At 54.3% G+C, this 23,305-nt stretch overlaps 1 protein-coding gene across 3 annotated transcripts in view; it reads right to left on the reverse strand.

Moving 5' to 3' along the window:
- vvl (ventral veins lacking) overlaps positions 1–9,970 on the reverse strand; it is a 35,574-nt gene extending 25,604 nt beyond the window's left edge. For all 3 annotated transcript variants that reach the window (XM_076618740.1, XM_076618741.1, XM_076618739.1), the window contains exon 1: positions 7,078–9,970. In XM_076618740.1, coding sequence (XP_076474855.1) covers positions 8,591–9,970 — 1,380 coding nt within the window. In that variant the 3' untranslated portion in view covers positions 7,078–8,590. The remainder of the gene's footprint in view (positions 1–7,077) is intronic.
- Positions 9,971–23,305: the final 13,335 nt, after the last annotated feature.

Genomic DNA, 23,305 nt, shown 5'->3' on the forward strand with positions numbered 1-23,305 from the left:
GTACGCGACCACGCCGACCGACCAACGACGACCAACGACGACCGACCGACGGCGACCGCGTCGCCACCGAAGGCGCATCGACGGCCAACAACGACGACCGCCGTACGTTCCTAGTGTGGGCATCGGCTATTAAATCAATGCGCCGCTGTCACGATCTGTTCACGCCTCGCTAATGCGTTCGTGGAATGTCAACGAGTCGAGCGTTGCGCTCGCGGAAACTCTCGAGATCCCGGAGAGTCACTCGCCGATTACGCGACGACGCGTCGTGAATTAAACGCGCTTCTAGTTTCGCGGATACGTTAAGAACGACACGGGACGGACGGCTGGCTGTTTTCCGCCACCGTCGTCGCGAACGAACGAACGCAGCGACGGCCGCGACGACGACGACGCCCGACTACGGACGAGAAAGATTCGAGGACCTCGTGAAAGGTGTTTCTGTAATTACGGTGTTCCGGTTAAGGTCGCGCGTTACGCGCCGCACGCCTCGAAAGGCTACCAGGTTGCCTCTCTATACTTTTATCTCGACCGACTGTTTAAACCGACGCAACGCCGTGCGCGCTTTGCCAATGCGCGCGAGTCGTGGAATGTCAACCGGCCGATTGGTCTGGCGCCGTAAGTCATCCAGGCGAAAAAACCTGTCAGGAAGGACGCCGAAGCTGTTCGAACGCGGATCGGAAAGCTGGATCGTGCGATGACGACGATTCAACGTCTAATGGCAGTCCCGATCGAACGCGTAATTCGCGAGACGATATTTCCGACGTATCGACGAGCCCTTTTAACGACGAGAGCGTTGGGGGACGAACGGTAACCGCGAATCTGCGGTGTTATACGCAGACGTCACGGTACGCCTATAACGATAATTTCGGTAGGTGTGAACGAAACGACCGTGGCGAGCGAAGGGTTGCGAGCCGCCGACGTGCCGACCGAAGGAGGAACGAGGAGGAAACAAGAACGCTTCCGAGAGCGCATGTCTTGTCGGCTTCGAAGGGGGTAGAAGCCGGCGCCTGCGCTTCGCTCCGCCACTCTTCAATTTCCCTGCCCTCGTCTCGCTCTCGCTCTTTCGAGTCTTTCTTCTTTCCCGCTCCCAGCAGCTCCCATCTTCCATTCTGGTTTCAGTACGCCACACTTTCCGCCTCCCGAAGTCGCGTTCCTCTTCCATCACCGTCCTCCGCCTTGCTTTCTATTTCCCTTCCAGCTGCTTTTTCTCTCTCTCTTTCTCTCTCTCTCTCTCTCTCTCTGTCTCTCTCTCTGTCTCCTCGTTCATCGCGATCTCTCGTCGTTCCTTCTTCGGCTCTGTTTATCGTCTTTCTGCCTTCTCCATCGCCTCTCTCTCTCCGTTCCCCTCCGCCGTGCCACGCCGCACCGCTGCTCACCGTGTCTGTACCGTGTCGTTGCGAATCGGCTCCCACCTCACCGACGCCGATGGTTTCACCCCCTTTCCAAGTGGCACTCATTATTCGCGCGTGTCACGCACCGACGAGGTGAAACCATCCGACGACGATTTCCTACTCGACACCTGGTTTCGCGCCTTTTCCACTGCCGCGCGCGTTCCCATCCCTTTTTCTCCTTCTCCGCTCGCCGTCGTCCGATACACACGGATATTACGCAAGCCGATGGATTCGCGGGTTAAAGAAAGACCGACTAATCGCGCTGCGATCTCGTTAGGAGGACGAATTCAAAGATCCTCGACGACGAAGACGACGACGACGACGACGACGACAATGACGGCAACGGGGGACCGGTTGGTCGACTCTGTTGGTTATGTCATTCCGCGGCGCAAAAATTCTGTCGCCTCGTTTTGCGCCACAGCGTCTCGAGAGATCCTAGAATCGATAGAGAAGCGCGCTCGCCGGATCGAAACCTGTTCTTAAAATTGATTTAACGGTTGTCCGTTCCAGGCTGGCTCGTCGATTTCCCTCGAAACACGAACCGAACAAAGAATTCCTCACCCGAGGAAAGGAATAATCACCCCTGCGCGGTATCTCGCCGGTTAATCGTACGCTCCTTGCCATGCATAATTAAAGGCAATTCGCGCTTCCACGTAATAATCGGACTCGCGTGGATGCGCTCCGAAGCAGCACGAGCCGAACGTCTCGCCTCGTCTTTCACGCAGAAACCGGAAGCGCGTGTCCGACGGAACGTCCAACCGACTCTCATCGTCCAACCTCTTTTCTCTTTCCCATCGGACCGTCTTACGCGTCTTCATCCGCGGATTTCCCAACGAACCTGTTGCCCGTCACTCGTGACTCGTCGCTCGTATCGACTATCGGTTTCGCCCGAGATCGATCTGTCGTTTCTAGCTCGCGCGCGCGTTCGCTCCGAAGCGTTAGAAGGATCGTTATAGCTCTCGAGCAGAGAGCGTCGGTAAATCTGCCGAACGACCGACTGGTTTGTCTACGCGAGAACGCTGGATTACTACTTGTCGGCGCTATCGACCATCGTCTGTCCGATTATTAATATCACCGTCCGACCGCGCGAACGCCGCTCGAGTAGCTGGAAGATCGTAACGCGACACCTTCTAGCAACGCCTCTCGGACACGGCGCGAGATTTATTCCATGACACGCGGTATAAACTCGCGAATAAAGAGGAGACTCCGTCGCTCGGTTGCGAAACGCGAAATCAAACGGATTCGACCAAACTGCGAAACGATAACCGCACGGAGATTTACGAGACGCTTGATCGGCTTCCGAATCGTGATGATCCGAACGCCCGCGTCAACGACGCCGCGAGTCACGCGCGTTTCCCTAAACCAGCGTACGACGTGGCTCTTTGCGTTTCACTCGACCATATCTTTTCTTATCGACGGCCTCTCGGCGTTCCACGAAGTTTCCAGCGTATCCCGAAATCCCAGCTGTACAAAGTATCGTAGTCGATCGACGCGAATCTAGCGTGACGTTTGCTTTGCCAAAAGACGTTGCGCAACGCAGCGAGCTGCCTCGTCTTTCCATCGCCGATTCCAATCGAGCGTCTCGCTTCCGCGAGCAAAAATTGGACCAGCCAGAATCTACCTCCAATTATTTCGCGGCCGATTGGAATCATGACTACGCGATTGGAAACGCGCTAACTACTCCGTCGTTAGGGACGAGCCGTGCGTGCGACCGTGCAATCTCGTTTCGTCGCGCGGCAATCAAAATTTCGCCGATATAGAAAGTGGAATCTAATCCGACGCGCGATACTCGAGAGAAAGAAACCGAATCGATCTACAGCCGGGTATTTTTCGCCAGGAAAAAACGATCAACGTGGAGACATCGACGATCGTCCACACGCGCGTCCAAGAATCGTCGTACGTGGAGAGGATTCTTTGGGAAACGACGAACGAGAACCGAGCGATCGCACGCTGCAAATCAATTTCTTCGCGTTTCTCTTCGTCCGCGTGTTACGTCGATGGAAGAAACGAAATCGCCGATCGAATAGAATCGCCGTTTCCCTGTTCATTCCGCGTCGATCGAACGTGCTTTTCTTCCTTTTTTTCTTTCTGAATATTAATTATCCGCTTGTCGCTTCGCCTATCGGCATGATTAACGGTTACGCGTGCTCGTTTCATTATCCCGGTTAATAATCGTTACGAGAAGGATGCTCGCGAGGCGCTTAGTCGCGCTTCGAAATCAGCTAGCAACCTTTTTCGAAAGTTTCTGATCGATTCGTCCACGTTCTAACGCGCGAGTCGCGCGACTTTGCGAACCATCGAGTAACCACGGATGATCTTTACCGATTACTCGATCACCGATGGCTCAGTGAACGACGCCCTAGCGTTGATCGTCCGCCATCGTGGGTCGTACGCTTTCTTCGGGTAAAATGATTCTTGACAAAAGAAGCATAAGACGTGAAGTACGTTGTTGTATTACTTTCATGTTGTTTATTAATTAAAATTCAGTAGTAATTTAGTTTCTGCCATTCTAACAAAACGTCACCACCATTCGCCAGATCTTTATTTTACGTTAATAATAATTAATGTTTAATTATAATAATATACAGGGAGAAGGAGGAGCTGTTTACAGTTTGCGCGCATTCGTGATCGTTTTTACGTTTCGTTTCGATTCGATTCATCCTATGCGTATTACGCGTGATTTGCGTACGATCTTTACATGCTTTTCGTCGTCGGCCTCTCTACCTTTCTTTCCTCTTCTCTCGTGCTTCTGCCACTCGTTCTCTTTCTCTCCTTTCTCTCGGACACGCATCCGCGCGCACACATACACACACACATACACACACACACACACACATACACACACACACACACACACGCTCTTTCACGCTCTCTGTTGCACTTTTCACGCGCGCATCCTTGTGTCCTTGGCATAAAGTTTCACGCATATCGCTGAAAACCAGCCGGAAATCGAAGAGCTCGATCACGCTAACGAGCGACAGTCGCCGAAATTCGGAATCGTTGCGATGGCTGGCGGAAACGGTCGAGACGCGGGTTAGTCTGCGATTTTCTCCGAAGAATAATCTTCGTCGCGTGTCACGCTCTTCGATTCCGTCCGTTTCCCTTTAGCGTCGTGTTAGCAAGACACTTTGTTCTATCGTTTCTTCGCACACATCGTTTCTCTCTATTTACAAAACGGCGATTGAACGCAACGCCTCGCGTATCCTGTCGCAGTTTGTCGTAGCGCGGCGTGTCGAGCCGGAAAACAACGCCGATTCGTTGCACCAATAAAATCGCGTACGTTTAGACACGGTGTCCGTACGATACAACGATCCGTGATCTCTATCCTTTGCCGTCTTCGGTGAAACAAACGATCGAACAACAAGAGGCGAACGCGACCGAACGCGAAAGGATACGCGCCGCTATACAAACAACGATCAACAAAACAACCGTACAAACGATTTCGCTCGACTTTGAAACGCGAAATCGTTGGTCGGGGTGCGTTTTCTTTCGCTTCCGTTCGTCCTCGCGTCAGGCCGCTTCGTATCGAAATCGCGGCCTCGCGATGATAGCCGAGGCCGGACTCGGATAAAGCGCCGACACTCGAGCCAGTTGAGCAAATAATCACAGAAACCGTGTCACCGATAACGCGAGTAATCCCGACACGAAACGTCGACTCCGTGAATTGTCGCCTAATGAAGTCGTATTAATCGCGCGGAGAAATCGAAGAAACGACTCCCGGCTCGAGACAGTCTTCTTCCTTTCTCTCTCTCTCTCTCTCTCTCTCTCACTCACTCTCTCTCTTACTCTCTTACTCTCTCTCTCTCTTACTCTCTCTCTCTCTTTCTCTCTCCGATCGACGATTTTCGTGAGAGAAACCGCCGCCCGGAGAAAAAGCAACGTCTTAACGAGCCCGAAAGATTCGCCCGCCTGTACGAACGTATCATTAGCGGAAACGGGACGACGGATCAGGGAAACTAGCCGCGTCCCAAACGTTAAACGCCTTCTAACGAGCAGCTCGCGCCGTGATCATCGCCGCGATTTGAATCTGTCTCCTATACATACTTCGGCCACTCTGCTTTCGAAACCCGCCGCCCCTAAATAGAGTCGTCGGGACGAGCGCGTTACCTATTCCAGGTTGTTCGTAGTCGGATCCGCCGAACGATTCGTAATAGGTACCGGGACGGTTTAACGGTCGGCTTTATGATTTTTTAAACGTCGTTGGTCGATGTTCCGGTATTAGTAGAAACGTCGATTCGAAGGGTAGATCGGGAAACAAGGTGGAACGAGGACGCACCGGTTGTCCACCGGACGAATTCGAGCCGTTGAGAAATATCGAGGGGGTGGTCCGACCCTTGATCGCGACAAGTCAGACATTCCTGGCACAAATCCTACGTTGTTACGCTGGCCGTTCGACCGGCCGTTATATTTTGTCCTTTTACACGAGCATTCGGAGACGTAGGTGCGTCAATTACGCGGCGAGAAAATTCAACGTATAAAAAATTTTATCGAGTGTTGGATCGTAACGAACGCGTTACGACGATGGGAACACGTTCGAACAAGCCGGCGAAAAGACACGCAGCTTTCGTTCGATACTCGACGAAAACCGGGAAACCAAGAGAGAGAGAGAGAGAGAGAGAGACGTATGTACGACCGAGCGAAAACGAAAAACGAGGATCGAACAGACGGCGATTACGTTTTGTAAATACTCTGGCGAATTTTCCGAACGGTTTGCGAAAGCCGATGTCATCGGACGTACGTCTAGTTTCTTCCGCGTATCGCGACAACGACGTCTCAACCTCGAAATGTAACGAGTTCGCGACCGCGACGCCGAGACCCGTCGAACCGTGTGAAAACCACGCGAAACGTCTTCGTCGCAGCAGCTTCTAATGCCGATGAACGAGTCTCTTGGCCGATCGTACGGCGAAAACACCGATTTGCGCGTGACTGAGCCCGCAGTGAAACGAATATCGGTTCGATGGGACGCGCGTCGGATTCACCTCGAACTTTGATCGTTCGAATTAAGAAGGACCGCGAACTAGGCGACTTTTTCGATTATGGAGGCGTTCGTTGCGAGGTACGATCGGAAGCAACGGGGCACCGTTGAAGACGAGCAGGCAAGGATCAGAGAGCACGGGAGAATGACAGAAAGAAGAGAGGAAGAGAAACGAGAAAGTGCGAAAAACGGAATAACGCGAGAAGCAAAAGAGAAGAGAGAGGAAAGAAGAGCGACCGATGCCCGGCGGCGACGAAAAACGCAAAATACTCGCTCTGTGCGATTAGCCTCCGGGCAACAGAATGCTAATGATAACATTAATAATAGCGATGTTAATGATAATAATAATAATCGTAATAATAAAGAATAATAATAAATGACAATAAAGACGACGAATAATATAATAACGATAATAATAAAATCATCCTATTAATGATAAATTATAATGACAGGTCTATTGTCCTTTACAATAGTTCTTTTCCCGCGAAACGATTTTTTCACGATAAAAGTCTCAATAACATAATGTAGCTACAACCTCTCCACATTGCCATATGTTTCTCTCTTATATACATCGACTTTTAGAGCTTCTATATATATATATATATATATATATATATATATATGTGTGTGTGTGCGTGTTGCGTGTGTACACACACATATATATATTTATTTATTTATTTATTTATTTATTTATACGTGTGTATATATACTTACTCTTTATACAGAAGGGGTATTTCATTGCGAGGGAGTTCTGCTGTCGCTAGGATTCGGCACACGTTTTCCGACACGCGTATTTTCCCCGTTTCACGCGTGTCTTGTCCCTCTTAACAATCTGCTCGTTTTTTTTTTTTTTTTTCGTTTACTTTGTCGCGCCGTATCGTTCCCTCCGAGACTTTGTTTCTTCCATGCTCTTTCGTTTCCACTATCGAAACCTGCTTCTCGTCCAGCGTTAACGGCAACGGGGATTTCGAAGAGGAGGACGATGACGACGGCAACGAAGAAGACGGCGATGTGCGATCTTACTTAACTTACTAGCTTTATCTAGTACATTATTTACAGTCCATATTTACTTATGTTACATCATCCGGCGGGTTTGCTTGGAACAAATCCCGCGCGAATACACCGCTCTTCGCCTCTGGCTGCGTTTCTTTCGTTTTCCTCGGTATGGTCATCCGTCCGTCGGTCCCCATTCGGGACAAGTCGCGAGGAATAGCGCGCGTTCGTCGTTCGTCGATGCACAAAAGCGTTTCTCGCACTTTCTATTATCTGTTTTCACGTCTCGGAAACGTCGCAAACAATCGCAACGAGAATAACAACAACGGTCACGATGAGGACAACAAACGTCCTTTATCCTTGGAACGAACGAACGAGCAAACAGACGGACGGATCGAACCAACCGTAGACGAGAAATACTGCGCACTTTCGACACCGGGATATCGCGCGGTTAAATAACGCCGAGAAAAACAAGAGGACGATCGCGGCCGCGAGACCTTCGTTCCTTCCAGATCGAAACGAACAGAGTAGAGAGAGTCAATTCGATCGATGAATTTTCCTGTAGCGAAGGCTCGTGACGACGATGGTCGCTACTGCTGCTGCTGCTGCTACTGCTGCTGCTGCTGCTGCTGCTCCTGCTGCTGCTGCTGCTGCTGCTGCTGCTGTTGTTGTTGTTGTTGTTGTTGTTGTTGTTGTTGTCGTTGTCGTTGTTGTTGTTGTAGTTGTTATTGTTGTTGTTGGTGTTGTTGTTGTTCTGGTTGTAGTTGTCGGTTGGTGTTGCTGTTGATGGTGCGGCTACGGCGACGGCGAAGACGACATTGGCGTTATCCCTGAGATTCTTAGCCGATCGGCGATTATCGAGAGCGTTTTGGTGGGCGCGATTCGAATCGCGCCAAAAAGAAAGCCTCCCCGTTGGCTGGCTTCTGACTCGGCCTCGTTGTACCCCGTTGAACCTCGTCGATGAGACGGAGGAGAGCCTGGCAGGGGTGGCGCGATTACGACGGCGACGCTACTAGCGAGCTCGACTAGGAGCGAAAACGCATCGCGGCCGTGGCACGCGAAGAAGATGGTCGACTGGCCACAGCTACTACGAGGTGGTGGAGTAGCTGCCGGTGCGCGCCTGCAGGTAATGATGATAGAACGGAGGGAGCGTCTCCGGCGGCGAGGAAGCCGGATTGTTCGCCGAGTTTTGAGAAGTTATCGAAAGGCCCAACGGGGGAGGCCCGGGCGAACGCTAGTGAGCCGCCAACGAGTGCGCCGTCAGACCCTGAGGGCTGAGCATCGGCGGACTGTGGCTGTGGCCCATCGGCGATCCGTGAAGATGATCCTGCGGATGATATGCCTGGTGAAGACTAGGCTGACTCTGGTGTCCGGGCGGCACGCCCTCTATGATTCCGTCGCCGAGCGTGTTCGGCGGTGTCATCCTCTTCTCCTTTTGCCGTCGGTTACAGAACCACACCCTGACCACTTCTTTCTCCAGTTGAAGGCTGTCCGCGAGCGAGGTGATCTCCTGCGCGGACGGTTTCGGCTGTTTGTGGAAATGTTGCTCGAGCGCGCCCTTCACCGACACCTCGATCGACGTTCGCTTCTTTCGTTTCCTGCCCTGGGCGGCGATTTTGTCGATGCTCGTCGGCGAGCCGGTCGTCGAGTCCGCCTCCTCGAGCCACTTCTGCAGCAGCGGCTTCAGCTTGCACATGTTCTTGAAGCTCAGCTGAAGAGCCTCGAACCTGCATATCGTCGTCTGCGAGAAGACGTTGCCGTAGAGAGTACCGAGCGCGAGACCGACGTCCGCCTGGGTGAAGCCCAGCTTGATGCGCCGCTGTTTGAACTGTCTGGCGAACGCCTCGAGGTCGTCCGAAGTCGGCGTGTCCTCTTCTCCGGCGCTCTGATCCCTGTCGTGCGGATGGCCGGGATGCATCGCGTGGCTGACCGGCGACCCGGGATCCCTCAAGTTCGGATGTAAACCGGCGGTCTGGTGATTGTGAAGCTGCGGATGGTGTTGATGCGGATGCGGATGCAGCATGCCGTTCATCGCTGCGTGGTACTGTTGAAGGGTAGTGGGCGAGGCCGCGCCACCGCTCGGATTGTAATGGGCCGACGGGACGACGGGCGCGTGCCAAGAATGCGGCGAGGCCATTCCGGGCGATTGGTGAGGACCGCCGCGATGCGGATGCATCGACTGGTCGTTGGCGGCCGCGGCGGCCGCTGCCGCGGTAGCAGCCGCTGCCGCGAGCGGCTTCACGTCGAGTCCAGCGGCGTTCGCCTGGTGCGGATGATGGTGCGGATGATGACTGGTGTGGTGCATGCCCATCGAGGCCGCCCAGTGATCGCTGCTCGGTTGCAGGCTCACCCAGGGATTCGCCGACGAGAGACTGGCCGTCGGATGCGACAATCCGTTCGGCGACGGCGACGGTGTCACCTGATGATGGTGATGATGGTGGTGATGATGCTGCGGCGCCGGCATGTACTTCATCTCACCGGCATCGGCGGCGCTACGAGGCGAGCCCGAGGAGTAGCCACCTACGGCGATGTTCATCCCGATCGCGGTACCCGAACCACCATCCAGCTCGGACGACACTGCGCTACTAATAGGCATGTACGTGGTAGCGGCCATCTACTTCCCCTCGTGTAGAGGTTTCGCCTCTCCGTTCTTCTTCCTTCTTTCCTTCCTGTCTTCCCGATTTTTCCGTCGCCGTTCTTCCTTCCTGTCTTTCCCGTCCTTCCTGTTATCCTCTCGCCCGCTTTCGCTCGCTGTCAGCCTTCGGGCTGCCCTTACAGGGCACCCTTTCCTCCTTCCTTTCCTCTCGCTTCCGTCGACGTACCTCGTCGTTCTTTCTTCCCTCTGTTTCTCCTCTTTCTTCCGTTTTCACCCATGCAACTCGCGTTCCGTCGTTCCTGCTGCTGTCCCCGCCGTTCTTAGCTCACCAGCTCCACGGGTGTCTGTCGCGTAAGATTCGCCACGCCGCGATATCCTCCGTTCGCCGTTGACGTGCGGTACGATCGCGCAAAGTCTCGCGCAAAATCTCGCACAAATGCTCGTTGGACGTAGATGCTGGAACAGAACGCGGCACACAGATCGCGAATTCCTGCCTCGAGGCAAGATCGTTTCCTCTCGTCCGATTCGATCGACGATCACCTATCACACGCAGCTAGCGCACAGTCCATGGTTCGCGACTACGCACCAAATCCCGAATAACAGGCATCGTCGAACTCACGAACGATTCGTCCATAGTTTTCCGCGATATGGATGCGCGCTCGAAACGATCGAGATCCGATGTTCACGCGGACAATGTCGATCCGTCCGGGGAGGAACCCCGCGCAACGGAGACGTTGTTGCTTTCACCACCGTGTGCGAAGGCTCTCTGCACAGCTCCGCTCGGCGACTCTTCGTTCGCAACTGCACAAAACCGAAGAAAGGCACACCGTCGTGTCGCGTCGTGTCGTGCAGCGTCGCGTCCTTTCGTCGAGTACGTAGCGGTACTCCGACAGGCGACTCGAGGCGACACGCAGAAATATCACTCGCGTTGTGCTTGCGATCACTTGCGAACGTCGTGACGCGTTATCATCGCGATCGGTCGAACGACGGCGACTAAACGGCACGGACCGACGACACTCGCGACAGAAGTCGATGGGGCGATATACTCGCTCCGTGAACTCGCGATGGCCCGTTGATTCGCGAAGACGGGAGGACGAGTGGTGTATGTCGCGAACGGAGCACGATCACGGTAGGAGAATTAAAGTCGATGCACGGCGCGGTGTCTTGGGTTGCGCGCGCGTGTGTTTTCCTCGCGCGATGTCTCTCTATCTGCGTCGGTGGGTGTGTGTGTGTGTGTGTGTGCGAGCGCGCGCGCGCCAGAGGAGAGACGACAACGGCTCGGAAAGATCTCGCTCGGGCTCTCTCATGCGTTATGCATGTCGTAGCTGAGAGCGACTGACTGCCTCGCCTCGCAGCTCGCTCGAGGTTCCCGAGGCTCCCGGAGCGCTCGGTGGAACCGAGTCATGCGCGCCACCGTCCTGCACATCCCCACCGAAGCCTGTCGCTCGCTCTACCATTGGCCCCGATCGCAAGGTGGCCGTCGACGAACGTCACCGTCGGGCGGAACCTGAACCGACCGCGCCTCCGAGGCAGCCTACGCACCCCAGGCGCCACTGCTCTCACCCCGGCTCACCCCTCGCCCCTCCATCCATACTATCAGCCTTCCTACGACCAGCGCCGCCGCCGCCGCCGCCGCCGCCGCCGCCGAGTTTCAAGAGCCACCGCTCGACTACCTTCGCTAGCTGACGTTCACGCAGCAACCGCCGACGCCACCGCCGACGACACCGCCGACGCCGCTGCCGCTACACAACCGTTCAACATCTACCGACCTACGAGCACCGAACCGCCACACTTTTCCTTTTCCAAGCGATTTAAAACCGTCTCTGCTCGCATTCTCCACGGCGAACTCTTCTTCTCTCGTTCGCTTTCTCCTTTCCTCTTTTCTTTCTTTCTTTCTTTCTTTCTTTCTTTCTTTCTTTCTCTCTACTTTCCTTTTTCTCCGCTTGCCGTCTCTGCGAACACGATTCGCCAAAGTCCAAGAACGAAACGCAACGAAACGCAACAGGTTCTAATTTCGATATCGATAGCACGGCGAACACCGTTTCCACTCGTCGTCGGAGTCTTCGGGCGACGGTGGAACCGCACGCACGAGCTCGTTTCTCGCGTTCGCGAAACACACGGTGCAACAGGTGCAGCGGACGAACGTCGGCAGCGATCGCACCGCGACACCTCTCCTTCTGGACGCGGTGTCCTCCTAGACGCGACGAGTAAGCCGCACGTCTAACGAAATCGCGTCCAACGAAAACGCAACGTCGTACGCAACAGGTCCCCGGCGGACGGCGGCAGAGGGGCGTAATTAATTAGGGCCCCAAGGGGGGTGCGACGTATCGATAGAAACGTTGGGATAAAAAAAGGCTGTTTCGCCGGCTGCGAATCGACGGCGTACGTCGAGCGACCGTGCTACAGGCCGAAAGAGAGAAAGAGAGGGGGAAGGTGGTTTAGTACATTTAAATGAGAGCCACAGGTAGCAGCATTATGCAGTACGTGCCAGCCACCCCTCGGGAGGGGTGAGTTAGATGATCGTGTGCCCGAGATCCGCCTGTGTCGTACCGTTTCGACTACCCAGCTGGCTTCGCGCCTTCGCACCTGTGGCCCTGGTCGTACGAGGGCACCGAACGGACCTTTCTCCGGCTTTCGCCCTTTTCGTTTCACCTCGCCGATAGTTGGCACGCGGAACGGACGCGCGGATCGCCGCGCACAGGCTGTAACTCGCGTCCACCGTAAGCACGCACACGTCCTCGGGCTAACGGCGCGTCGTAATATCGACTGACATCGCGGAAGAGCGCGAGCGGCAACCACCGACACGCGGGGATGCCTGTCGTGATTCCCTCGCTAAGTATAGCCGAGCTCCTACCGAACCTAGGAATTTCGAGCGCACCACCGATGCCAATTATCCTCGGCTCTGTCATTTACGCGGCCCGTTATTATACGCCGCCGAGGCCTCTTTCGCTGGAATTACGAGCGTTTTAACGCAGGCCCGCCATTATCGCTTCTTTGCCAACTTTATTACACGCGCGATCGTTCCCGGTCGCGATTTTGTCCACCTTCTCGCGATTCCTCCTTCGTCCTGGCGTTCCGTCGCCACCTTCCGCCCCTCGCGTCCACCCTTTCCGAACCGACCGTCGGCCGCTGTTAATTCGATCTCGCGTACCACCGTTCCGGCAAATTGGATCGAACGCGGCCCTGAAATATTTGCTTAGGACCCGACGGAACGGGTAGCCAGCTAGCGCGAGCTACGTGGCTGCGTGACGCGAAGGGCGAAGCGAGGCGAACACTCCGCGAAACAGTCGATGCCCTTCCGCGGAGAAACAGAGACGCGGCAGGGGAACGGCCCGACCACGACTACGCGAAAACTCCACGCTACCTGAACGTTCGCTCGCATAATTTAGCCGCTCTTTTCCGACCCAACGACCCTAGGGAGCGTGCCCGGACTGCACCTTGTCCCGCACCTTTCCGTCTCCGTAGGGTGCGAAAACATTCGTGAAAAACACCAGGACACGAAACGGTCCGCGCGTTTCGCGCCGATCCTGTGGCAAAGCCGATCCTGTCGGCAAAATCCGTCCGTCGATCGTACGCTCGCTATCGCGCGCGATGAAATTTCACCGGCTCGCCGCACGATGGAAGGGGAAAAGAGCAAAGGTTCGTTTCTTACGTCGGAGAAGAAGAGCCGGATGGCCGATGACGCGAACAAAAAATCGTCCACGCGCACACGCACGGTTCGGTGTTTCGCCGTGGAAAGATCGACGCGCCGCGCTGTGACGTTCCGCGAGCGAAGCGTCTACGAACGTGCGGTAGGTCGTAGGAATCGCGAAAACTGAACGGATACTCGACCAGCCCTGCGCGTGAACCGACGACCGTGTGTAACCGGCGTAATTTCGACGGCTTTATGCCTCGAACGAATATTTTAATATTTTAATATTTTAATACGAAATACGTCGACGAATTCTACGGTGCACCGCAGCGTCTCCTCGCGAGTCCAACGTCATCGTCGAGCTGTACTTCCGGCGACCGTCAACTGCGTGGTCCGCGAAGGGAAAGGAATCAAAGAGAGGGAAAAGGTAGGACGAAGAGCGAACGAGGAGAAAAGCAGGAATTTTTGGCGGCGATGAAACGCAAACGTCGGTGGAAAGGGGGGATATGTTTCTTCGAAGAGAGAGGGTAGGGGATGGTGGGTGAAAAAGTCGTTCGATAGGTGGCAGCAGTGCACGGGCTTTTCGTTCGAAGAGGGTAGAAAAACGAGCCAGGGCAACCCCTTTGCGAGCACGTTTCCCGAAGAATCCACGAACACCAGGCGGTAACCGTGCTGCCATCGCGTGGTAGCGCGAGAAAGTACTTTTGCCGCGGCAACGAACCGACGGTAACGCAACGCGCGACGAACCAGGCGAACGTTTTCGTCCGAGATAATCGCACGCGCGATTCGAAGATCCGTCAGAACCTTCTTTCTGATCGTAACGACGTCCGCGTCCGTGACGGTACGGAGGAAAAGAAGATGGAAAAAATTCACGTAGGCTGCTCGTTTAAACGTCGGACGAGGTGGAAATCGATGGCACGCGCGTGGAACGATGCGACCAACGCGAGGAAATGTGTCAACGATAGAGGGGAGAGAAAGACAATGGTTTTACTTACAACCAGAGATTCGTGAGCCGAATTTCGACGATTCGCGCGACGATTCGTTCTCGAGGAATTCGGCAGACCGTTCGCGTCCTTCGATGTGGGGAACGCTGGTACGAAAACGCTGTCCCTCGTCGGTTCTCGCGGCGCAATCGAATTAAGATGAGATCGCGCCGATCTGACTTCCATCGAGCCAACTACCGTCGGCGATCGTCGACCGAGGCGCGGCTGACTCCCGGCACGGAAACCGCGATTTTTCGTCCTACGTCGATCCCACTGACGGACGCGTTCGAGCTTGCACGCCAGTCGCGATAACTCCGAGGACCGGCGGCAATTGCCGGAGAAACTTCTCTCGGAGAAGGTGACGCGACGCGACTGTCGGCCACGTTACGAGATTTCGCTGCGACACCGGAGAGCGCGTCCTGTGAGAAATGGGAAATCGTCGGAAAGAGAGGAAAAAGGACGACGCGCGGTTCGACGCGGACGAGAAAGGATCTCGGCCAAGGGAGTCGGGACGAAAACGCGAAGCGTTGTTTCGTGCGAGGCGAGCCCGCGGGCTGGTTGCCCGGTTTCAGCCTCCTCGTCGCTCTACCGTCGCACAGCGGAACCGCAGGAAGGGCCGAAAGTTTCGCGAGATAACGATCGAAGCCTGAAATATGCACCACGCCAATTTGCCGATCAAAATTATTATTAAGAGGTACCTCTGGCGAAGGGGCCGGCGAGAGGTCGGGGAGATGGAACGCCCTACCACCGTCGCCGTCGTACCGAACTGGCGCGGCGGCTCCTTCTCCTTTTGCGCCGTCGGCTCGTAATATTCGACGCGCGAAAATCGAAAAAAACCGGACAGGCAACGCGATAAAAGGTAAATACGACGGTATCGGACACCGCGCGACATCGTGCCAGTCCCAGGGTGCGGGCGGAAGAGCGAGACAGTCGCTAGAGTCTCGTCTTCTATCCGCGTATCCCTCGTCGAACGTATCGTAAACCTTGGAAGAAAGTCGAAAGGAGAAAAAAGGGGATGCAGCGAGGAAAGACGGATGCCCGCGGAAAGGGGAGAAACCAAGGAGCACCGAGGAAGAAGGGAGAGAAGAGGCGCGCGCGCGCTGTAAAGCGAAACAGAGACCGAGAGACTGCAGGCTAAGCCTGTAATCACGAGATTGCCAGGAGCTACTGCAGCTGATTGTTATCTTGTATCTACACCCACCACTTTATCGCCGGCCATCTTATTACCCTGGACATATTGACGTCACGCACGTACACGAAGGAGGATATCCTCCTACCTCGTTCCTCGCAACGCTCGTTCGTCGTACGTCCCTGTCGGGGGTGAAACGGCAAACGGCCTCGCGTTCGATTCGAAACCCGCTGGCCGACGGCCATCGGGCATCCGTGGTCGCGCGCGTTCATCCCTCCTGGATACGGCAACCAGTTCTGCCCATCGGTTATCCTTAGTCGCGATATCGTTGAACCTGTCGTCGGTGATAACGCGCGCGCGCTAGCACACACTCGCCCCGGTATATTACGCTCGGCTAATTGAACGATTTATCGAGACGAGGCGGCGAACCTCGTCTTTTCCCACCTCTTGATCCACGGAACGTCCTCGATCGCGTGGAAAAAGAAGGACGAACGCGATCGCGGCGACTAAAATCGTAGCCGTTGCAACGATAAATTGAACGATCGCGAGTCGTCGTCGTCGTTCGATCCTTTGGCCAAAGTTTATCGCCGTCCGATTAGCCGCTCTGCTTCTACGAGATTTTCTTGCGGTCGTCGGGCTCGTCGTCGTGGCGCGACGGAAAATACGAAGGACGAACGCGAAGAACGAAGGAGTTGGCGTTACGCATCCCCTAGGCATCGGCGTTCCAGCGTGAACGCGTACGCGTGTATTCTGGCGTCGAATCGTACGCGACGCAACACGTTCGATCGACTATTCCACGCGAAGGGATACGGATGCCGAGAAGTGGAAGAAACGCTGCGAGCGTTTCCAACGATCGACGTTTCGATCGAGTAATCTCGAGGCATTAATCGATCGTGAGTTACGTCGTGCTTTTAAATTAATCCGCCGATGTTCTCGTTGCAATTTTTTTCCACGCCGAACACGCGAGAGAAGGCGATCCCGAACGGACAGAAAAACGCAAAGAGCGAACAAAGTCGGAGCACCGGTGCGCCTTCGCCTTCGCTTTCGCCGTCAACCGCGTATTTACGACGGCATGGCCGCGGGTACGAGTTGGCTGCGAGCCACACACCACACAGAGAGGTATACGGAGGCCAATCGTAGATCGAACCGAACCAGTACGCGTGCATTACACGTTAATAACGTTGATCGTCCGGTGGACTTCCGCGAGTCGACCGGTCGTTTTACGTACCGCGTTACGCGTTAAGCTGCGCCCGCGAGATACGAATGGATGGCAAAAACGATTAGATTCTAATCTGTCTAGCCGACTGGCTGTATCTCGCTATGCGTGTTCCAACGATCGCCCGTCAAGTTAGTTTTTCCAAGTACGGTCCGCGAGACCACGGACCCGATGATTCAGATACCATCTTGTTGGATAAACGACGCACCGTCGTCTCCTCCCTTGCCGTACGCTCGCGTTACCTTCGATCGTCGCGTCGTACCAACTTCCAGCCGCGTTCGCATCCCGTAGCCGCGAAAACCAGCTAGCTGGAAGAACTCCTAGGACGCGATCGACGCGATCGGCAGGCGGTTACCGCGCGAAAGAAGGCAGCAACGACGCGGCTACACGAGCCGTGACTCTCGTAAGATCGTGCGTGCATCGCGTAGGTGGACAGGGGACAAAGCGAGCGTACACGACACACCATGAGAACGCAATCCTACGATGAGAATACGAAATCGCGGCCAAGCACACACGATCAAACGGTTCGAGCTTAATCGGGTCGACCGTACGCCTGATCGAATATCGCCGATTTCGTGACTAGTCCGAGTGGCGGAGGGGAGCAACGAGCGACGAGAGGAGAAAACGAGATTTCTGGCAAAGCGTAGAGGGTCGGTGGCTGACGGACGAGAAAGAAGCGAAGAGAAAGAGTCGGAGAGAAGAAGCGGCGAATGGCTGAGAGACGAGGGCGGAAAGAAGGAATTCACGAACTACAAAATGCAATTATCGGCATTTGTCCGCGGGGTATCACGATCCGTCGAGGCTGTACCTGCCTTCGAGTGGGTGGCGAAGCTTCTGTACCGGGTGTGTAATCTATCGTCGACGAAACCCGTGATTTCCTATCTGGCTGCGTATCGAGTTTACCTGGGTGTCGCGACGCGTTCCTCGCCACTCCGATAACCTCGCAACCGTGAAACTTTGTCGCGCTTGCCGACAGGAACCGGCGGGTACTCCGACTACGACGACGAAACGAGTCGGAGAACCGTTTTAGCCGAGTCTCGAGTGGACGCTGGTTCGCGTCCGAATCGAACGAATCGTCGATTACCAGTTTCCGTTAGATAGCCGAGGTTAACGACGCGACGACCAGATCGAAGCTCGTTTCATTCGTGAAAAAACGAAAGAAAGCCAGCCAACGAGTTTCGGTCGATTACCTTCGAGTAACGAGCCGCTTCTCCTCTAATCGTAATCGTGCGACGATTCCCTGTTGCGAAATCCTCTTAATAACCTGCCTTGGTGCTCACGACGGCCGATCGTGCCACTGAAACCGCCAACGACGACAACTCGATTTTAAATTGCGAGTGCGCTGGCCAGGTAGAGACCGAGAATTAACCCGGCCGACTACCACCTAATAGGAACTAATTCGAGACGAATCACCTGACGAGAATTATGGCGGCGAAAGAATTTAGGATTAATAATTTAGCACGTCGCGAGCTGCATGCCGAGTGGTTCGCTCTTCTCTATACACGGTGCGGCGTCCGAACTCGTTCGCGCGAACCACCGTCGCGTCGTGTCGCCGACTCCAGAAACGACCTGTTAATCGGACGTTTCTCGTCCGATGGAACAGCGTGAAATCTTTCGAAAGAATCGCGCAACAGGTACCGACGGGACAACTTTGACCGAGTCTTTTTCGCTTTCCAGTCGATCGTCTCTGTCCGACGATCCGACGAGAAAGAAGGCGAAATAGGCGTTACGAACTGCTGTGAAAGACTGGAAAACGGTAAACGAAACGGTATAGTTATTTCTCGTGCGCTTCGCCATCGGAATACTCTTGCGAGAGAATTCGACGAAGGGAACGCGTTAACGAGATTTTTCGACGCGAGACACCCCGTATAGGAGGAGCAACTTAGGTACGAAGCCCGGTAGCCCAGGGCCATAAGGTCGGCCCACCTCTACACCCTCACCTACACGCATTCAACGGCAATGGAAAACGAACAGGAGGAGAAGACGACGACGAGCAGCGGTAGAAGAGAGAGAGAGAGAGAGAGAAGGACCGAGACGAAGCCGAAGAAGGAAAGGGCGAAAAACGGACAAGAAGCGATGGCAGAAGAACAAGGGAAGAAGGAACACGGACAACCACGCGGAAAAGAGAGGAAGAGGGAAGCCGAGAGATCGAGCACATGCGACTCTGCAACTTACACACGCTCTATACTTTGGGTCTACGTGGTATCTGTATCTCAATTCTGACGCCACACGAAGAGGTGACCGCGAGAGGAAAAGGGACGGACGAAAGGCTAAAGGAGAAGAGGAGGAGGAGGAAGAAGAAGAAGAAGAAGAAGAAGGAGAAGAAGAAGAAGAAATCGCTCGGTAGGCAGAAGAAGAGAGGGACAGAAAGACCGAGCGGGTCCCTGCGTTGTGTCGGAGCTGACTCCGTAATTTTCTAATTATATACTCCAAAATAATTGGTTATTATCCCCCTGGCGCACGCGGCTGTGTGTGTATGCGATGCTGTGCCGGATCGCGGATCCACGTAGCTCGAGCCTAAAGGGAATCACGAGCTCGCCACCACGGATCTCTTTCTCTTCTTCTTCTTCTCCTTCTTCTTCTGTTCCTTCTTCTTCTCTCCCTTCTTCTTCTTCTTGGCGTTTGAATTTCTTTTCTAATTTTCCTTTCTCGCTTTTCGATGCGCGTTCTATCGATCGACGAACGACTTTGCTTCCTATTTTCCTTTCTCTACCTCTACCTTTGGTGGAAACGCGGCGTCGTCTCGCGTCACGAGGATAAAAATCAAAGCGGGCTGATTCGCTACGCGAGACCGTTTCCAAGGCAGTGCGCGATTAATCTCTCGAACTCAGCGAGAATTTCGAAGCTACTCCGGAGGAGGTAGAAGGCGTCATCCCGGATGCAGGGGACGAAGGGAAGAGCGGTCCTCGACGATAAATTAGCGTCGAATTCATGAGTTTTCGTCGGTAGCAACGGTAGTCGTTCGAGGACAAAACGATAGTCATCTCCTTTCACGAAGGGTCGAAAAGATTCACGAGTAAGCGGTGCTTCACCCTAATTTGCCGGGGCATAGGCCGGGCATGCGAGCCGGGCTAGGGTATTAATAAAAACGCTGAAAAATAGCTCGCGCAATATCTGGAATCGGTTTTTCCGTTATCGATATTTCCTCCCGCGATTCGTTCACCGCGATACGCGCCACAGCCCCGAGACATTCCGCTCGTGGTTGCTGCGCCTGCTGCCATCGCTTAGTTAAATATGCGTCGATGCGACCGTGTCGATGGTTCCCTCGAGCAGCCTGCTCGAATCCCAGAGATCCGACGTTTACAAGCCGATCAAACGCGTAGTTTATCGTGGAGCCGACGAGACGACGATGTTTCAGCTTGTACAAATTTCAACTCGTGCTGACTCTGATTTCCTGCTGGTCAAGGCCGGGAAGAACGTGTCTCCGGGAACGAGCCGCTTCGTCGTTTAACGTTCTTCCTCTAACGCGACGAACGCCCGCTGTCCTCTCTCTCTCTTTTTTTTCTTTTTTTCTTTTTCCTACTTTCCGTCCGAGAATAGTCGCGCGATTTCCAGCACCGAAGCGAATCGAACAGCTCGCGAGAGACACGGAGCGTGTATCGACGTTGGAAAAAATCGACCGATCGAGGAATCTCGGTGTATAAAAACGCAGGCGATAGGAAGTCGAACAGACCGATAGACCGTACGATATTCACGAAGAATGCGAAAGAAACGGAAATCTCGAACCGCCTCGGACCTCTCTCGTCTCGTCCTGTCCAGCGATATTTTACCTTTGACGAGACAGGCCGCGCAAGGATCGGTGAAAGCGATGCGACACAGAAACGGGTCGTTAGTTTCGAACCGACGACATTATAGTTCGCATTAGCGCGCATTTGTTTACGCGTATCGTCTCGATCGTACGATAGATCGAGCGAGTCTTGGGCAGATTCGTTCAGGCAGCCGGCTCTAAATGGAAAAATTATACCCGTTCGAAGCTCGTCCCTTGAAATTCATGAACATCCAGAGAGATTCCGATCTTTTGTACCAACGCCTGCTTGTCTCGTTCTATCCCCGTCCGAAGAGACCCCGTCATCGGAGAATTCGCCATCCGACGCGGTATCGTTTCTCGCGTGATTCGCGAGATTCGCGGCGATCGATCGAGAGAACGCGACAAATAAAAGGCGAACAGCCAGCGACGACGGCGATAGCGTCTCGCTGGCATGCGAGCGGGAGAGCGAAAAACAACGAAGCGTAATTTCGGCGCGCTCGAGAGGGCGAAATAAGTGACGGGAGAGGAAAAGAGAGGGAACGAGAGGGATAGGGAGGAAAGGGGTGAAAACCTCGGGTAGGGTCGCGGAGGCACGGAGCCGTGGCCGATGGGTGGAAATCAAAAGGGCCGTCTGCCGGTGTCGACGGGGTTGATGCATATGGAAGCAGGAAGGCTCTCGTCAAAAGGTCGTCGAGTCGTTGGTCGTTCGAGTGTCGAAAGGTTATCTCCGTCGCGGACGCGGACACGGCTGTGTCGGACATCGAGGTCGCCCCTTTCCTAGAGACACGAAATGAAATTCAATCTTTGACTACGACAGATTTGCATACTTTCCCTGGTTCGGAAGCGCCGGCGACTGTCAACGCATAAACACGGCATTACCATAAAGGGGATCCATATCCCAGGCGAGAACGCCGATTTTTCGGGACGAACCGGTACGCTGGCATGGTCAACCGTCGACCGAGTGCCGGCAATCTATTTCTCGGACAGCCGTCGACCGATCGATCCGCGTTTCGAAGCTTCCCTTCCAATGAATTTTCATTCGTCGATCTCTCGATCGATACACAACAGGGCCAGCTCGCAGCCAAGCACCGCTCTTCGCGCTTCTCTTCTGGCGTCCATGATTTTTTATCGCGGCCTCGCTCTCTAAATACCGTGGGCAACGTACCAATCGTTTCGATCGACGCGCATTCTTCGAATCTTTGGAAATCGACGAACCGCCATGTAACGTGTTTCACGATGGTTCGACGTCCGAACACGACTGCGAAGCATCCCGAAGGAGAAACACGCGTTCGCAAGACGATATCGGGGGATCCTGGGGATCGAATCGAAGATCAACGAGGAGACTCGCGAAACGGGAAGACGGGAGCAGAGGCGAGCGGAGCCAGGAAGAGAGGCGAGAAGAGACGAGAATCGAAGGAAACGACGGAGAAGCGGAGGAGAAAGGAGATAGGGCACCGAGAAGAGAAAAAGAACGGAATCGTGGGGTCGTCGTTCCTGCGGATGATGAAGTGGCCCTCTTGTTATCCCTAAATACCACGCGCGGCTCATGAGCAAACACCGACCGCAGTGAGACTGCCCGCCGGTTAACACCGCCGGTCCCTATGGGGCCCCATAAGACCCGCGCCTTAGGGGGGCCGGAGCCCCCACTGGCTTCTAGCACCCTTGTTCAACCCATTATAAACAAGGCCTGTCCGGACCCCAATGCATTATCCCGATATTCCTGGTTCAGCGTCGGATTCGGGACTCGCGCCACTCCTATCCTCCCCCTCGTTTCTGTCTTTCCGTTTCCACCTCTTCTCCTAACCGAATATCTCTGATATCATCGTGCGACCGATGCGAGAACCTCGTCCGCTCTCCGCGAACGGCTGAAATCGATCGCTGTGAAATCTCGCGACGCGCCTTGTCCCGACATCCCGCCAGAACGTTGATTAAATAGCGTACTAATTAAATAATTTATTATCGGCCGGCTGCACACCCACGCCCAGCTGATAAACGACGGCCCATTCCTCGTGACGGGCCCGGAATGCTGACGAATCCAAATAGGAGTTTCTTCTTGGGCGTCGCGATCGTTCAACGGAGAAAAAAAAAAAAAATCATCGACCGTAAAATTAATGCTCAGCCAACGGTCCACGTCAAACGTGCCACAGTGCCGGGGCATGCGCTCCTTTCTTCCAAGAGAACCGCGAGAACGTTTAATCGAATCGCGTCGTACGACGCAAACAGTACTTCGTTCTTCCTCTATTCTTCGATCTGTTCCAGCGCTCATCCTGCCTTACGCTTATCGGCCAGATGCTCTTAAAAATGTCACCGCGGCTCTATTATTCCTACGTCGAAGCGGTTAACCAGCTTCGAAGAAACGCTCCGAGCGACACGTCGCAAGAGAATGGTACGATCGGTACAAAGGTATCCGCGAACAGATGTCTCCCCCGTACTTCTAAAGTCTATTTAAATCTTTCTTTCGAGATTTTAAATCTTTTTAGAGAGAGAGGACGATGATCCTTGGACGCGAAGACACCGCCGTGGAAACAACGATCGTTGGCGAACGATCCCGGTAACCGTCGCGCAAAAGCTGTGTCGCTTAACGAACGGATGAATTAACAGTTAGGGTGAAACGACGAGCAGAGACGACTCCGGATTGAATCGTTT

This window comes from Bombus vancouverensis, chromosome 5, assembly GCF_051014615.1.
Source record: "Bombus vancouverensis nearcticus chromosome 5, iyBomVanc1_principal, whole genome shotgun sequence".
Lineage (NCBI taxonomy): Eukaryota > Metazoa > Arthropoda > Insecta > Hymenoptera > Apidae > Bombus > Bombus vancouverensis.